The 18,084-nt window shown below is 57.4% G+C and overlaps 1 protein-coding gene across 9 annotated transcripts in view; it reads right to left on the bottom strand.

Annotated features, from left to right (window-relative positions):
* ABLIM3 (actin binding LIM protein family member 3) overlaps positions 1-18,084 on the bottom strand; it is a 44,826-nt gene that overhangs the window by 16,683 nt on the left and 10,059 nt on the right. For all 9 annotated transcript variants that reach the window (XR_014854946.1, XR_014854947.1, XM_085074026.1 and 6 more), the window contains exon 2: positions 1,249-1,386. Coding sequence is in view for 7 of the 9 variants with exons in the window: in XM_085074026.1 (XP_084930152.1) it covers positions 1,249-1,386 (138 nt within the window). In the remaining 2 variants the exon portion in view is untranslated. The remainder of the gene's footprint in view (positions 1-1,248; positions 1,387-18,084) is intronic.

Genomic DNA, 18,084 nt, shown 5'->3' with positions numbered 1-18,084 from the left:
CGGGGTCTCTGCTTTGTCCTTCAGCCCCCTCTGTCCTGTCCCTGCAGCTGTGGGACAGCCCACACAGCAGCCACCGTGCCAGGGTGACAGGGGACAGCTGGCCCTGCTGCTGAGGGCCCGCAGGGCAGAGATGTAGCTCCTGTCCTGTGGAGCATCCCTCAGCCGAGCTGCTCCCTGGAGCTGGGGGTAGCCAGCAGCATCTCCCAAAAATCCTGCCAGCAGCAGGGACAGCCAGCAGCTCTGGGACAGCATGAGGAAACAGGAACAAGAAAAAAAAGAGGCTGCTCTGTGCCCTGGCTGCTGTGAGACCCACAGCACATCCCATGGCTTCACTCCCTGCCAGCTCCTGGGGACACGCCAGGGACAGGCAGTGGGGCTGCAGCCAGCCAGAGGTGGCAGGAGGTGAGAGCTGCGAGGGAAGGTGAGACAGGAGGATTTCCTCTCATTATTTATTCCCTTTCACTTGGAAATCGGGCAGTGAGCACTGCCAGGCTCTCCCTGCTGGCTCCAGGGCCCTTTGAAGCTGGCGGCTGGCTGAGCTCTTTGTCTGCATGCTCAGCTCCTGCTGGATCCTCCTCGGCTGAGCTGGTAAAGGGCAGCGTGTTCAGCACGGAGCCCTGCAGGTGCAGGGCAGCCCTCAGGGCATCCCGGGACAGATCCCCTTCCCAAAAATCCGGGGCTGCCCTCACCACGGGGGACAGGGCTGCAGCAGGGTGGGGACAGCCCAGGCAAGTGTCACCTCCAGCCAAACCTGCTGTCCCCTGGGGAGGAGCAGCAAAGTGGCATGGGGATTATGTCCTGCTCAGCACAAGGTGGAGGAGCAGAAGCCTTGAAAAAGGCCTGGGATGGATGTTTTACAGCCTGCAGGAGCTGGCTGAGAGCAGCTGCTCCCATAAAGGTGCTGAGGAGCCCTTCAGCTCTGCACCATGAGCTTTACAGCCCTGCAGCTCTCCTCTCTGCTCTGGGAGGAGCCAAACAACCTCTCTGCCAGCCCTGGCGGCCACCGAGTCCCCACTGCATCCCGTGACATCCCATGGCACCTCGGTGGCACCCCACAGCCTCTGGCACCCCTCAGTGGCACTGCCCGCCCTGTGCCACCTGTGCCACACCACATCCCCCTGCAGGAAGCTGCCACCCCAGCCGTGTCACCCCATCCCAGCGGGCCAGGCAGTCTGTCCCCAGCCTTTCCTTTGCTCCCAGGGCTGTGGCACAGCCTGGCCAGCAGCTTTTTGGGCAGCCCCGTCCTACCTTGGCAGGTGAAGCAGCGGATGTGGAAGTGGTTGCTCTGCACACGCACGACCTCGCCCTTGCAGGTGTCCCCACAGCGGTAGCACTGGATGACAGAGGAGCTGCTCCCGGGGGTGTAGGGGTTTTGCTGGTAGGGAACTGCTGGCAGAAAGGAGGGATGGCAAAAAGGAGAGAGGGGAAGGGTTTGTTAGGATTTGGGGCATAGCTGGGTGTCACTGCACTGAGCTCAGTGCAGTGGCTGTGGCACTAAGGACAAAGGACAGCACCCAGTGACTCTGGGGTGGGAGCGCAGCCCTGTCTGGATTTGGGATTTCCCTGCCCCACAAAAGAGCCTCTTGCCCTGTCTGGCTCAGTGGTTTGCATTCCCAAGCTCTGAGCAGTGTCCATACCTGGGCACTGCTCCCTGTCCCTGCATGGACAACCAGGTCCCAGCATCACCCCAAAGCCACCAGAGCTCCCTGGATGTCCTCCTGTCCCCACGGCAGCTGCAGGAGGACACTGCAGGGTTCAGCCTCCCATTGCCCAGCCCTGGTAGTGCTGACCCCTTCTGAGACAACCCAGCCAGCTCTGAGTTTGGCAGCAGCGCGGGAAGGAACTGCTGCTTTTTTGGAGCTTCCACTTGTTTGCTTGGGAACTGGAGGAAGAAGTCATTTGTCAGGGAGCTTTCAAACATCACAGCAATCGAGTGCTTGGCCCTGGTGGCACTGTCACCTCCTCAGCAAGGAGCAGCATCCCAGTCCCACGGCTCCTTCCGGAGTGACCCTGCGGCACGTGGAGCTTCTGGAAGGAGCTGGGGGCTGGAGGGGAGAGGAGGGCAAGAGACAACTTTCTCCTGATTCAGACAGTCCTGGAATTCACCTCCAAACTTCACCAACACCACACAGGTGCTGCCAGCAGCCTCACCCCACTCTCCAGGGTGAGACCCTCTGCTCTGTGTGGATCCTTCTGCTGCCTCAAGGCGATTCCCAAACACACGAAGCAAACCCAGAGCAGCTCCTGCTTTCCCTGCCCCACCTGGGAGCTCCTGGGCTGGGCAGGAGCTCCAGCCAGGCAGGGCCAAGCAGCACAGGGTTTGTTTGCTGTCAGATTTCCGAGAGGGAGTCACGATTTGGGCAAGTCGAGCAGCAAAAAGCAGGACTTCAATGGGCCAGAGCTTCTCTGACCCAGTGCTGAACTGCATTCCCAGGAACAGGAGAAGCAGCTGATTGAAAGGCAGCCTGTGAAGTCCCTCCAGAGCAGGGAAGAAGGGGCACAGGACAGAGGAGATCACTCATCAGAGCCTCCTCACTCACCAAGGGGCAGATCAAGTGACAGGGAACAGAAACAGCCCATTATTGCCTTCAAAAGCCAAGCAAGAGAAGTCAAAATGACATTGAGACTGTGTCACAGCAAAATCCCACTGCCTGTGCCAAGTGCCCAGAGACACAGCTCTGCTTCCCTCCGGGAAAGGGGCTGAGCCTCCCTGAGCACAGCTCCATCCCTGGAGCTGCTGGCAATGGGCTGTGAGGGAAGCTCTGAGCGCCTCCTGCAAAGCTCAGACTCCAGCCTGGACTTCCAAGAACTTCCAGGAGCTGCTGGGACTTCCCTTCCCTGCAAGCCAAGAGCTCTCAGAGGTACCTGAGACACTACAGGACACCGAGTGGCAGCAGAGGAGTGACAAAATGGGAGCTCAGCCCAGCAGAGATGCTAATTAACCCAGACCTAAATCACTCTGAGGTCCCAAACACAAGGAAGGGAGCAGGGAATCCTCCCCCAAGGGGCACCAGCCCTGGGAACAGCAATCCAGCACCTCCTGTGATGGCTGTTGGGGATAAAAAACACCCATGAGTGCTGCAGCTGCCTGAGGGGACCAAGGGGATCCCCCAAGGCTGGAATAAATGGGGGATCTCCTCTGTCGGGGTCTCCAGCAGAGCAAGAGTTACAGAGCTGAAAGTTCCTCCCACGCACCCACTGCTCACACCCTGGCCCAGAACGAAGCCCTGGGACACAGCCATGGCAATCCACAAATCCGGGAGAGGAGAGCAGCACAGAGGTGGGGGGGAAAGCCAGGAATTCATCCACACTTGAACATTCTCAAAAAAAAAAAAAAAAGGAAAGACGAGGATAATAATCTGTGTCAGAAAATGCAGGCAGCGCTCAGTGCGGGTTTGTGGTCTCCAGGGAAAACTTCCTGGTGTCCATAGCAACACACCGCCAAGCCCTGGCTTGGTCTGATGGGAGGAAGGCAGAGGGAAAGGAGCTGAGGATGGGAGAGATGCTTTCAGCTGGGCAGAGATGGATGTGATCCAGTCCCTGCTGGCTGTGCCCGTGGGGACAGCTGGGGACCCAGCTCGGTCACCCTCCTGCTCTGTCCAGCGCTGCACCCAAAGCTCCCTGATTTGCGCTGAACCTCCAGCCCGGGCTGGAATTCAGTCCGGGAACATTGCTGCATTGTGTGCCTGTGTTCCAGGCAGCAGCTGCCCGCCTCGTGGCCCCGGGCAGGAAGTATTACACATCCCACAGCCCCGAGCACAGGGCCAGCTGAGCGGGGCAAAGCTCATTACACCCAAATAATCCACTAATAATGTAAGTAGCATTAGTGGCCTCGCAGGCTGGGAGACAGCGGGCATGGAGAGGGGGTGGGAGCTGCCCGAGGAATGCCTTAATCTGCCCCCAGCTCGCTCCTGTTTGGCTCAGAGCTGGTTTGGCCAACAATCCGTGAGGTTTTTCTCCACTCTCAGCGCAGAACTCGCCTAAAGCCAGGCTCCTGTGGGGCTGTGCCCGTGTCCTGGCTGGTTCTGGATGGGCTGTGGGCACAGCCGGGCAGGGAAGTGCCGCCGGGCTGCGTGGGCACTCGGCAGATTTCGCCCTGATCCGGATTAAGGTGGCACCTCCGGTCAGGGATTGCTGCCCTGTGCAGCCCCAGGGTCAGGCAGCGGTGGCTGTGCACAGGGAGGGTGTGACCTGGTCAGGGGACAGCCCCACAAACAGCCCTAAAAACAACCTCACAAACACCCCCAGGGCCGTGCAGGGCAGCTCTGGCACCCAGCAGGGCACAGGGAGAGCTCTGGCACCCGAGGGCTGCTCCGAGTGACCAACCTGCAATTCCCCCTGAGCAATTCCCCTCCTTCTTTTCAGGAGGGTCAACGACCTTGTTTGTCTTCCTGAGCTCTTCCTGCACGCTGTCCAGGCAGCAGCAGGATGGGGAAATGCTGAACCTCTGGAACACTTCAAGCCCTGCAGGAGTGGAAGGCTGACGGGATCATTTCCATCTGCCTCGGGCAGTTTGCTGCTCACCACCAACACAAACAAAGCTCACAGCCCTCGAGGAGCTCCAAACAAGCCCCACCAGCAGCTTGGGTTACCCCCAGGCACCCCATAGCCCCACACATCCCACCAGCAGCAAACCAGGAGCACCCAGATGCATTCCTAAAGATCCATCCATCCATCCATCCATCCATCCATCCATCCATCCTTCCTGCGACCAGAGCTGCTCTTTCCCCACCTATCTCCCTCTCCCAGCTCACTGGCCCTCCAGGAGATCAGGGAGAAGCTGCCCCAGGTGGGGTTTGGATCATTTTCCACAGGGAACTGGAAGTTCCCACCCAGCTCGGATGCCTCGGCACTGCTGTCAGCACGTTCATGACACAGCATCTCCACAGGAGGATGGGCATGCCTGGCCTAATTAACTGCCAGTAATTAATATTTGCACAGTGCTGGGAGAGCCACAGGTGAAGGGGACTGTGGAAAAGCAAAGCATTCACCCTGAAATTAATGAGGAGAGGCAGTGCCACCGTGGGAAGCTGAGGGTGGTGGGTGGCAGGGGTGGTGCAGGGACTGAGAGTTGGCACCTGCAGCAAGGGGTGAGCAATGGGATCCAGCCCTGGAATGTGTAGGGAAATGTGGGTGCCAGGAGGGGATCCAGCTCTGGGAATGTGCAGGGAAATGTGGGTGCCAGGAGGGGATCCAGCCCTGGAATGTGCAGGGAAATGTGGGTGCCAGGAGAGGATCCAGCCCTGGGAATGCTGGATGTCACTCAGATGCTCGGGCAGCAGTGCACATGATGCTGGCAGGAATTTTCACACCTCCACGAGGCTGAACTCCTTCCAGCAACTTCCCACTGCTCCCTGCAGCCTGGCAGTGAGCAATTCCCCATCCCCTGCAGGGTCCCTGGGGCTGGCAATCCTCCTCTCGCCCTGCGGGTGGGTGGGTGTGGGATCCTCTCCCCAGCCCAGGCTGGCTGTGGGATGCAGCTCCAGGGGAAGGTGAGCAAAGCTGGGCATTCCCGGCTGGCAGACCCTGGGAATGGCCAATTCCACGGCGCTGGGACAGGAGCAGGTCGGGAGCAGAGCCGGGGAGGCTCGGGAAGAGGAAGCCCAGCCCTGCCAGCACCCCAGCCCCGGAGGCGTCAGGGCTGAGGGGCGGCAGTGACTGGCCAGGAAGGAATTTTGCTGGAAGCGCTGGAGGCTGAGGGAGAGGCAGGGGTGAAGCAGCGGCGATGGACACAGCGTGCCGGGCTGGGGGGCAGAGAGAGAGACAGAGAAACCCCACTGGGATATGGGACGGGGAAGGTGAACCCCAAATCCTCCTGCTGCAGCAGGGATACAGGGGGATCCAGGGGGAGCCGGCTGGCTCCGAGGGGGAGGATTTCCCCTGCAGGCAGGAGCTGTGCTGTGTCCCTGGGGTGGCCGGGGAGGAAGGGTGGGAACTGCAGGGCCACGGGATATGGGTTTCTCATCAGCAGCGAGGCCAAAGGCTCCTGCCTGCTGTCCTGCAGCCATGAAAACGCCTTGGGAAGGAAGGGAAAGATGGGATTGGAGCCAGATGGTGCTGGTTCCTCAGGCAGGCACGGGAGAGCCTCAGCCTGTGTCCTGCAGGGCTGCATGACCCTGGCATGGAATGTGCCTGCTGCAGACACAGAATCAGAACTGATGGGGTTGGAAAAGACCTTTGAGGTCATGGAGCTCAGCCCAGCTCCCTGCCGAGGAGGTGACACTGGAGGTGGCAGCAGCACAGAGCTGGGTGAGGGACCCAGGTGAAGGATCAGCCAAATCACCCCTGAAATAGAGGAAGGGACCCCACTGCTTCCCGTGGAGCTTCCACTGATAAAAGCATTTCCATCGAGGAGAAAATGACATATTTACCTTTGGGACAAAAGATTTTCCCCTCTAATCATTCGCTTCAGTAAAATCCAGAAGCTCACATGGTTCCTTACTCAATATATTGACATTTTCAAGATGGGACAGGCTTTGGCAGTGTGGGACAGTGGCTGGGGACAGTGGGGAACTCCAGCTCGTCCAGAGCAGGCACTGGACTGCTCTGTCACTCAGCCTGGAGTGTATTCCAGGTGGGATTACAAACCCCTCCAGCCCAAACCAACCTCTCCTCTCCTCTCCTCTCCTCTCCTCTCCTCTCCTCTCCTCTCCTCTCCTCTCCTCTCCTCTCCCAGGCAAAGCCATCTGTGGCTTACAGCTAAAAACCCTGCACTGCCACAGCTCCTAATCCAGCCCTAGGCTTCTCTAATTAGATCAGGAGCAATTATTGCTCCCACCTGCCTCAAGCTGGCTGTCACGGCTGTCACTCCAGCGCCACATCCCCTCCCTGGTGTCACACAGGACACAAACAAGCCGAGGGTGCCCTGAGGGTGGCACCAGGGAGAGGGCACGGGGTTGGGGACACTGGGCCAGCACTGGCATGGCACCAGGAAGGTGGAAGTTGCAGGCAGGACTGGAATGAGTGTGGCTGGATGTCACAGGTGCCCAAAGAGGTGCCAAAGCATCACCAGGGCATGGCAGGACATCGTGCCAGGGTGGGAACTGGGTCACTTGGGGACACACTGTGAAAAGAGAGAGAGGAGGGAGGTCCAGAACACCCAGAGAAGACAGAGGAGAAGGGTGAAGAGAAAGAGGGGAGGAGATAAGGAGAAAATCAAGAGGCTAAAAGGAAAAACAAAACTGAAGATGGAGCAGTGAACAGCCCGAGCTCTGCCTGCACAGCAGAATTTGTTCCTGGCTGCGTTCATGGAAATTATTCTCCAAACGAGCGTGGAGGAAGCTGTGATTGTCTCCCCATGCTGACCTGGCTGCAGGCAGCTGCCCGTGCCTCCCTGCAGGATGTTTACTTCCCACACAGGCAGGGCTGGAATGTGCCAGGGAAACCCAAAAACCCCACGGGGGCTCAGCAGGTTTCACCTCCTGAAAGGGAGGAGCAGGAGCCCCAAACCCCTGGCAAAACCCCAACCCCATTCCAGCAGCACCCTGGGGTGTCCTGAGCGAGGGATTTGGGAGCAGCCTGGATAGCTGGGAGCACTGGCTGCTGCTGCTGCTGTGATTTCCCCAGATTCCCAACAAAAAGAGGGAAAAGTTGTTCTTCTAGTTCTGGGAGCTGCAGGGGAATTTGATGAGCTGAGTGGAGAGTAAGCTGATGACAGAAAGGCACAGCAGTGCTAGTGAGCTTCCCCAGCTCCACCCTGGGCTGTGCAGAGCCAGGGATGCACTGTATCCCAAAAATTCTGCTCCATCCCAAAAATTCTGCTGTATCCCAAAAATTGCACTGTATCCCAAAAATTCCTCTGTAGCCTAAGAATTCCACTGTATCCCAAACATTCCCACCCTGGCAGCAGAACCACCCGTGCATGGCATCCTCACAGCAGTGACACTCCCAGAGATTCCTCCAGGGAAAGAGGTCCTTTCGCCTCTCCTCAGGCAAGGAGGAGGGGAAATGTCCCTTTCAGCATTCCCACCACCTCCCAGGGCAGTTCCAAGGCCTGAGCACCCTTTCCATGGAGAAATTCCTGCTGCTGTCCAAGCTGAGCCTCCCCTAGCCCAGCCTGAGGCTGTTCCCTCTTGCCCTGTCGCTATTTAGGAGAGCTGACACCTTCCCTCTCCTGCAAGGACCCTGCCAGGATGGCTGGGAGGGAACTGGAGGAGGGTGAGGGGGCAGGACTGTGGCTCTGCACCCCACATGTGGGAATTTTTGGGGCAGAGGGCTCAGGAAGGGGCTGGAGGTGTCACCCTGGATGATCAGAAGTTCAGTGAGGGCAGCAGAACATCCCTGCTTGCAGCCACACCAGTGCATTGCTCCCCAGGGATCCCTGTGCCCTCCACACTGCCTGCATTCCTCCCTTCTCCAAAAGGAGGTTTCTTTTTCCCTGGATAACACTTGTGCAGCTTGTCATGGCAACAGGATCTCCTGGAGCTGCAGCTGCAGCCAGGACTCCTGCTGCTCACATTTGTGTCTCTGCAGACATCGTGGGAACTCCTTCCAGCAGAGCTCTGGGATCCACAGCCCCCAAACTGGGAGGGACTGGGAGCCCCAAACTGGGAGGGACTGGGAACCTCAAACTGGGAGGGATTGGGAACCTCAAACTGGGAGGGATTGGGAACCTCAAACTGGGAGGGATTGGGAACCTCAAACTGGGAGGGATTGGGACTACTAAACTTGGAGAGATTCAGACTCCCAAACCTGTAGTGATTGGGACCCTCAAAGTGGGAGGAACTGGGACTCCCAAACTGGGAGTGATTTGGAACCTTAAACTGGGAGTGATTGGGACCCCCAAAGGAGGCTGCTGCCTGTCTGCCCATGCCAGGCCCCTCAGCTGGGATGGAACCAGGATTTGGGGAAATCCTCCTTCCTGGCTGCTGCCCTGCTGTGATCCCAACGCTGTGTTTGCACTGGGAGCTTCTCTCCACAAGGAATAGCCATAGAATTCCAGGATTATTTCAATTGGGAAAGACCTCCAAGGCCATCGAGTCCAAGCTGTGACCAATGCCCAGCTTGTCCCCAGCCCAGAGCACTCAGTGCCACCTCCAGGGATGAGCACTCCAAACCTCCCTGGGCAGCTCCTGCCAAGGCCTGAGCACCCTTTCCTTGGAGAAATTCCTGCTGCTGGCCAAGCTGAGCCTCTCCTGGCCCAGCCTGAGGCTGTTCCCTCTCCTGCTGTCCCTGTTCCCTGGAGCACAGCCTGACCCCCTGGCTGTCCCCTCCTGGCAGCAGCTGTGCAGAGCCACAAGGTCCCCCTGATCCCCCTTTTCTCCAGGCTGAGGTCCCCCATCCCTCATGGGACACACAGATCCTCATCCTAACACACCCAGAGTGCTTTCCCCCTGCATTCCCAGCAGGCCTGGTATTTCCAGAGATGTAGAGCTTGACAGGGAATCACAGACACCAGGAACACCAGGACACCAGGACACCAGGAACAGCGATAAATCTCCGAAAGGCACCACTCACATTTCCCAGGAACTACTTAATTCCCCTCCCTATTATCCCTGAGAATATTTTAGCAGCTCTTGGTGTCTCGGGGAGAGGATGAGAAAGGATAGATTGCGCTTTAATGAATAATTGCTGAAATGCACGGCTGCCCAGGGCAGGAGCCGTGGAGTTGTGCCCAACAGGAGGGGACAGCACAGTCCCAGTCTCAGTGGGGAGAGGTGACACCAGGTGTGGCACAAAACCGAACCTTTTACACCTGAAACCAACCCTTCTACACCCAAAACCAACCTTTTAACACCCAAAACTAACCCTTTTACACCCCAAACCAACCCCAACACATCCAGGACCACAGCAGGAGACACAAACACCTTCCTGCCCTCTCCCCTCCCTGCAGCAGGAGGCATTCCCTGCCTGCTCCTGCAGTTTTCCGAGGCTCCAGCAGCCCCTGCAGCCCTGGCAGATGTGCAGCACTCGCTGGGATCAGCATTTTGGGCTGCAGGAAGCTTCAGTGGAGCTGGGTGGGGAAGGAGCCCTGCTGAGAGGCTGAGGATGGGATTTTGTCCTTACATCTGGTACAGCTTAAAAACTCTGGCCTGAGCTGTTCTGGATGCAAGCAGGGAGTGAGGGGGGTGAGGAGGAGGAGGATGTGCAGAGGCACAAAATCAGAGCTGGGATGGGGACAGGGACACAGCACCCCGGGATGGGGATCAGGGTGAGCACAAACCCATCTGTGCTGCCACAGTGACACGTGGCTGGGCTTGGTGGCTCTCTGTGGACCCCAGGGGCAGCAGGACCACCTGAGGCCACGCTCTGGAGGACACCAAGTCCAGCCAAGTCCTCAGGAGCAGCTTCCCTGTGTCCTGCTGCTGGATCTGCCCCATCCAAGGCACACAGCCCCAGATCTCCAGAGCATAAAAGGCTTCCCTACATCCTCTCCTCCACTCTGGTCATCCCATCCATGCTATTTGCAGCTCCAGCTGGGCTGGACAGGTTTTGGGGGGTCCAAGCAAGGGGCTGCACTCAGGCCCTGAAGTTGAGGGATGTGCAGAGTGGAAGAATCTAAACTCCTGGCCAAAGGATGAAAAGCCTGAGCTCATCATTTTGCTGAGGCCACATTTCCTGCTAAACAGAGGCTGTGTTTAGTGCTGGGAGGCAGTCCTGGCTGTGTGGGAGTGCAGGGAGCCCGGAGGGGACTGTCCCTGTCCCCTGGCTGCCAAAGCCCACCCACCACCACCCCAGCCAGGGCAGCAGCAGTCTGGAGCACGAGGGATCCATCCCAGCTGAAAAAAACCCCAAAAACCCCCAAAGAGAAAGCAGCAAAGGGGCTTTCCAAGGAAGGGAGATGGCAAAGGAGCTGTCAGCTGGTGGCACGAGATGGTGGCATCTCCTGCTGGGCCCTGGAGGGGCTGTGGAGGGTGGCCAGGACAGGAGGTGACACAATGGAAACATTCAGGCTCCTTCCTCGCACGAACACCCGGCGACAGGCAGGACAGAAAGGAGCTTATTCCTGCCTGCTGCAGGAGGGATTTGCTGCTTGCTGCTGCCGTGTTTTGTGTTTGCAGCTTCCCGTATGGAAATGCTTTTTTCCCCCCTTTAACCTCCACCCACCAGCCCGCTGGATCCCGGCGCCGTTCCCCAAACATATGGCGCATCCATCAGAAACATAAAGGGTGCTATATTTAAAATATTACAAAAGGAAAAAGCCAAGGAGCTGACATTTCTAAACTAGGGCAGCGTCTGAGAGGGGGAAACGCGGGGATTTAGGATTTTCTCTGCCAGATCAGAGTTGGACGAGGCAGAGGCAGGTTGGCACTTCGCCACCTTGCAGCAGACTGTTGCTTCCATCGTCTGGGAGCACTTTTGGGAGAGGATCTGCCTGCTCTGTCCCTGGCTGCTCCCTGCAGCTTCCAGGGAGCTTCGGTGCTGCTGTGTCCAGCACATCCCTGCCCTGCTGGCTGGGCTGTGTCCAGCTGAGCCTTGGCGAGGTGTTCTGCACGTGCTGCTCCAAAACAGAACACACTGAGCTCATTTCTCCCTGGTGGGCTGAGAACCTCCTGAATTCCCCCACTGATCACTGTGTGTGTGCAGCATTATTTCTCTTGCCACCAGCACTGCAAGGGAGGCAAGCTTACCTGATTTATGAAACCAGAGGCACCTTGGCAAGGTGTTCTGCACATGCTGAACACACTGAGCTCATTTCTCCATGGTTTCCCCTCTGGATTCCCTGGTGGGCTGAGAACCTCCTGAGTTCCCCCACTGGTCACTGATCACTGCAAGGGAGACAAACTCTTGCCTGTTTTATAAAACCAGAGGCACCTTGGTGAGGTGTTCTGCATGTGCTGAACACACTGAGCTCATTTCTCCATGGTTCATCCTCTGGGCTCCCTGGTGGGCTGAGAACCTCCTGAGTTCCCCCACTGGTCACTGATCATTTCAAGGGAGGCAAACTTGCCTTTTTTTCAAAACCAGAGGCTCCTCCATGTCTTTTCTGCCATCCTGCAGAGCGCAGAACACTCCCTTGTTTTATTTTAAACCCTATTCCTGTCGGCATTGTAACTCCAACCTGGGAGACTGCGTCACAGCCAGGGAATGAGGGGTGTTGGAGTTGCTATTTTTAACTCTTTCTCCTCCGGGGAGCCGACTGAAATCGAATCCAGAGGCACTGTATGGATATGAATGCAACGACATGGGAATTTGGGCTGGGGGGTGACAGCTGGCCAAGCAGGCCCTGGCGTCACAGAGGGGACAATGTCCCCAGAAATAGGCTGCAGGGAGGGGATATTGGTTACAGAGCCCTCTCAATGCCACCAGCACGTGCTCAGAGGGGTGGGAAGCTCCAGGCCAGCAGCCCCCCCAGCCAGTCCCATTCCAGGGGATGAATTACAGCTCAGGGCTGGGGGGCAAAACTGCAGCAGGAACTTCTCTGGCAGGCTCCAAATTCCTCTAAGTGCTCCTATATCCTGGGAAGGTGCTTTCTAAAACAACTGGGACCTCTGTCAGCTCTGGGGCTGCAGCAGGAAGGACACTGCCACATCCCCTTGGAGCCTTCCTGAGCCTAACTCCCTGTGAATTATGGGGTTGGAGGAGATCAAATCCACTCCTGACACAGAGCATCCCCCCAAAAAATGTGCAAAGCCCCTTTCCAGAGGGCCCTGCACAGAGGGTGTTTACTGCTTCTCTTAATCTGCTGTGATCCCCTCTCTAATTGTGTTAAAAGCAGCAAATGGAGCCTTTAAGTGGCCCTAAAAAGATTGTCCCCACCCTGCAGGGAGTTCATTCGAGACACCTGGCCTTGCATATGGGTGGCAGAGAGGGGAATGCAGTGGGGGACAGCCCCGTGCCAGGGACAAGCCCATGGCCACCAAGGTTTCACAGAACCATTTGGGTTGGAAAAGCCCTCCCAGGTCATTGAAACCAAGCTGAGCCTGATCCTCACCTTGTCCCCAACCCAGAGCACTGAGTGCCACATCCAGACCTCCCCTGGGCACCTCCAGGCATGGGGACTCCACTTTTCAGGCACCACAAGGCTCTCTGATCCTCAGGACAGTGCTGGAAACACCACATCCCCAACCCACTGATGCCTGATTCCATCTTTCCAACCCCATCCTTTTTTCTGGGGTAAAACCCCGTGGGACTGAGCTCTGAGGAGTCCCCACAGCCCCTTGGCACTGCCAGGGCCAGAAGGGGACCCTGAGGGGTGCAGCAATACCTGGGCAAGGTGTCACCAGGCTGGTGACAAATGGCAGCGACCAAGGCCTCTCTGTGAGCCACAACCCCACCTGGCAGAGGGGAAAGGTGGGTGAAAGAGGGAGGAATCACCCAGGATTCCAGGCACAGAGCAGGCTGGAGTGCTCACAGCCACCCCTGGGTGCCAGCATGGGGCTGGTGGCACCTGTGGGTGTCACCAGGTGTCCCCAGCTGGTCACCACCACAGCCTGGCACTCCCCACCCTCAGCTCCACCTCTCCTCCAGGAGAGGCAGGGGAGCTCTGGGAGCTCCTGCAGAGCTCCTTCTCACCCAAAGCCATCAACTCTCAGCCTCTGCAGTTGGCCAGAGACGAAGCTCTCCCTGTTAAAAGGCAGCAGGTTCTGCTCTCCCTGCCATCTGCGTGTTTGTGTGTTTCCCCCACCGCCACAATCAGCAGCCTGGGCTCCAGCCAGCCTCGGGAGGAGCTCTCAGACATCTTCCCAGCGATTTGAACAGCTTTGTCATTTCTTTTATGGCTCCCCTGGTTCAGCCACCATCGCTGGGATCATCACGGGCCAGACTGACACTCCTGACACCCAGAGAGGCAGCAGGGATGGGGGCTGTGTTCAAAAAACACCCAAAAAGGTCCAAAAATGTCCAAAAGCATCCAAAAACCATCCAAAAACATCCAAAAAAACGTTGAAAAACCATCCAAAAACATCAAAAAATGTCCAAAAAATGTCCAAAAAAAGTAAAAAAAAAAATCCAAAACCATACAAAAACCATCCAAAACCATCCAAATCCCTGAAAGGCAGCAGGAGGTTTGCCATGTCCCCACCAGGTCCCCAGCATGGAACATGTCACCAGAGCTCTGCCACAGCCACCCAGCTCTCTGCCCTCCCTGAGGTGCACTAATTGGGTATTAGTTACAAAAGCCAGAGGATAGAATAAATCAGTGTGGCCCCAACAGCAAACAGAGCCCAGCTAATGCCTGGAATCTCCTTCTACCTCTGAAGGAAGCTGGTGGCACCTTGTCCTGGTCACCTCCTCCCTGCAGGATGTCCCCACCCTCTGAGCTGGGAAAGTCACTACAGAGAGGTGACACTCCAGAGGTGGCCAGGAATCCACCAAACCCAATCCAATCTCAATTTCCACTCCAGCCCAGCACTGCTGGAAGCCCCAGCATGGATTTTGGCAATTCCATCTCCCCTCCCTGGGGTGCTCCAGAGTCACAACCCCCTCCTGTCACCCTCACACCAACCCCAGCACCACGGCAGGGCTGGGAAGAGCAGCAGCAGCAAGCTGGGAGGGATGTGCTGGATTCTCCATCTGGGAGCAGGGCAGAGGAGCAGTGCTGTTCCTGGGGCTGCTCTGCCTTGCCAAACTCATTTTGGTTTCAGGCTGTCGGGGAAAAACAGACTTGAGCTTGCACATGGCAGACATCTGCCCCGGGCGAGCAGCAGGACTCACATCGACAAGCAAATTTGGCAACTCGACGCGAGTTAAATGCGCATTTAATTGAGATTTATAGGGGAACTTGCAGTAGCAATTGATTATCAAAATCTGATTATTTATGGGGGTTTAGCAGCTATGCAGGAGATTAATGCTGGTTGCAGAATAAATCCTCGGCAAATGTATGTTTCCCCAGTAATCAGCTAATAACACGTCATCCTAATTATCTGCTGAAAGGGGCCCAGCAGTCCTGACAGGCACTGCAAGGAGGTATTGTCATCTGCAAATGGCCACCAGAAGGCCACCAGCAGCTCTGCCTCCACACCCAAAGGGACTCCCTGTACTGCAGCAGCTCCTCTGTTTTCCCCAAGTGGTGTCTGCTCGTTAAAAAATATTTATGGAACATTTTGTTGGAATGTTTCTGGCAGCAGTAAAGCTGAGCCATGCTGCCAGCCCTGCGCCCCAGCCCCATCCTGAGCTGCTCAGGGCCACCCCATGCTGTCCCCTCCCCTGCCCAGACACCAGGAGGTGTCACAGGGATGTCCCCAGGGAATGCCATCCCTAGGAGGAGGTGGCAGGTGGCACCTGGGAGGGGCAGGAGGGTGCCCTGCCACTCGCCACGGCCAGGGCAGGCGCAGGACCACTCCTGTGGGATGCAGAGATGCTCTGGCAGTCGCCATGGCAACCCCAGTACACAGCCAGGAGAACAAAGCTGCCAGGAGAGAAACGGGGAAAGAGAAAAGGAAGGTGGGGTGGAGGGAAAAAGAGGAGGAAAAGCAAACAGTCATGGAGCAAAGGCTGGGGCAGGAGGGAGTGATGGGGAGGGAAAACACCAATGGTGGGAGGTGGAGCTGCCTGGAGGCTGCTCACCTTGGCATGACCTTCAGCAAAACCTGCTGAGTGCACCACTGAGCCATTTCCTGTCTCCTTTCACTGTCCCAGCAGAGGAACCCTCCAGGACATGGCCTGTCCCCCTGCCAGGGTCAATGTCCCACTGCCGTGCAGGAGGTGACACCTGCCAGAGGAGGAGCCATTCCAGCCCCCGAGGCAGCTGCCAAACCTCAGGGGATGGATGGATGGATGGATGGATGGATGGATGGATGGATGGATGGAGTCAGGGTGAGGTTCCTGAGCACCTTCCCCTCTCCCAGCACAGATGGGTTGGCTCAGCTTTTGGGTCACAGCACTGCACACATGTCACACCAGCTCAGGGCTCTCCCATTCTGCCCCAGTTTTGAGGTCCAGGAACATTTCTCAGCCCAGCTGTGCCAGCTCTTTGCCCTGCTGCTTCCCAAGTGGAGCAGGGCTCCCTGAGCCCCCCAAAAGGTATTTTAGGGGTCAGAATACCAACATTAGCCAGTTCCAAATCCACAGCCGTGGCTGGTTGTGAAAGGAACCTGGAATCAGGGAAGAAAAAGTCCAAAACACTTCACTGCTCACCTGGGGCTCACCTGAACCCCAAACCAGAGTCAGAGAAGGAGGCAGAGGTGCAACACCAATCCCTTGATATTGCAAAAACATGAGCAGCATCCACACTCCACTCTCGCTTCTCCTCCCCACTTCAAAGGCAGAGAATCCAAAAACAGACAGCAGGGTTTGGGTCACAAAGCAGCGACTCCAACCTCCCTCAGCTGGGATGGAAAATAACATCCCACTTGGCTGTTTATTCTAATGAAATAAATCCCAGAGGGGAGATCTCCCCTCTGCAGAGCTGCCCTGGCTGTGGCTGAGCAGGAAACACAGACAGCCTCTCGCAGGCAGGAGCTGGGCTGGTGCCTCAGTTGTGAGGACAAGAGGGAGTATCCAGGGGGCAGGAGGAGGTCACAGGTACACGGAAACCCGACAGGAGTGGGAGAAAAGCCGAGAAAACTCCCAGGAAAAGGACTGGTGAAGAGGCTCAGCCATTTTAGCGAAGAGGAGATCAAAGGGACCACTGAGGTGAGCGACGGGGATGCCACAGGAGCTGCTGGAGCAGGGCATGAGCACCCAGGGAGCTGCTGGAGCTGGGGATGAGCACCCAGGAGCTGCTGGAGCAGGGCATGAGCACCCAGGGAGCTGCTGGAGCAGGGCATGAGCACCCAGGAGCTGCTGGAGCAGGGCATGAGCACCCAGGGAGCTGCTGCTGTGGGATAAATAAAAACACACCTCTGCACCAGCGGGACACTCCCAAGGGGGCTAAAATATCCCCCCAGCCACATGCTGAGCCTCAGCTGGGCGAGGTGGGGCTGTCCAGCCAGAGGTGCCAAGCCGGGCTGGGGATGGAGGGGATGTGGCAGGACGAGGCACACCCGAAACAATGACCCCCCCGGGCACACGAGGGGCTCGGCACAGACACAATGCCCTCCCCTCCTCCTTCCCACACTCGTGCTCTCCTTGGCTCCCAGAATCCCGACTTCAAAAGGAGGGGGAGCTCCAGGCAGGCAGGCAGACACGGCTGGCTCCTGCTAAAAGCCTTTTTGGTGCCTTTCATCAGGGAAAAAACAGCCTCGGAGCGGCGGGCTGGGGGCGAGTGGCCAAGTCCTGCTGCTCGTGGGCCACAGAGATTGAGTCCTCCCTCCTAGCCAGGGTGGGTTTAGCCCTCTCCATCCCACCTCCCCACTCTCCACGTGGAACTAAATCCATCTGGGTACGGGAAAGCGGCAGAGATCCTCTTAACCCTCGCTGCTGCCGAGGCAGGGCAGCGCTGCCCTGGCGCGCTGCGGGCGCAGGAATTGGAGCATTCCTCGTTAACAAAGCCATTCATGCAGCTCAGCTCACCCACGCCGAGGTCACGGCTCCCTTCCCCGCTGAGATGTCCCTCCCGAGCCGAAGCGACAGCCTGTCCCCAGCAGCCTCTGCAAGCCACTTCGCTCAGCTCCTCATTAGCGACAATTAACAGGCGATCAATGGGCCCGGCAGAGCCCTGGCACTTTCCAGGGAACAAGTCCTCTTTCAGCGGGGGGAAAATGAACATGTGCTTTGTTGGGCTTTTGGTTAAGCGAGCCAAAAGCTGCCTGCCCGGGAGCAGAATTGTGTCCCAAAGTGGACCTTGCTGCCACCTGAGCAGGGAGGGCTGGGCCAGCTGCAGGTGTCCTCTCTGGCCAGCCCTGGCTCTGGACAGCCCAGGGTCCTCCCAGCCAAGGGCAGGCAAGGTGGGAGCAGAGACAGAATCACAGAATGGTTTGGAAGAGATCTTAAAGAGCATCTCATTCCAAACACCTCCCACCATACCAGGCTGCTCCAAGCTCCATCCAACCTTTCCTTGGACACTTCCAGGGATCCAGGGGCAGCACAGCTTCTCTGGCACCCTGTGCCAGGGCCTGCCCACACTCCCAGGGAAGGATTCCTTCCCAATATCCCATCTAACTCGACTCTCTGTCAATTTGAAGCCGTTCCCTGTAACCTGTCCCTCCATCCCTTGGAAAGAGTCTCTTTCCCCATTTCTTTCAGGCTCCCTTCAGCCACTGAAGGTCACAATTCTGTCACCCCAAAGCCTCTCTCCTCCAGGCTGAACAATCCCAACTCTCC

This window comes from Lichenostomus cassidix, chromosome 13, assembly GCF_008360975.1.
Source record: "Lichenostomus cassidix isolate B80296 chromosome 13, HeHo_3.0, whole genome shotgun sequence".
Classification (NCBI taxonomy): Eukaryota; Metazoa; Chordata; class Aves; order Passeriformes; family Meliphagidae; genus Lichenostomus; species Lichenostomus cassidix.
Note: the sequence above shows the minus strand (reverse complement) of the source record. Positions and strands in the feature narration are given on the sequence as shown.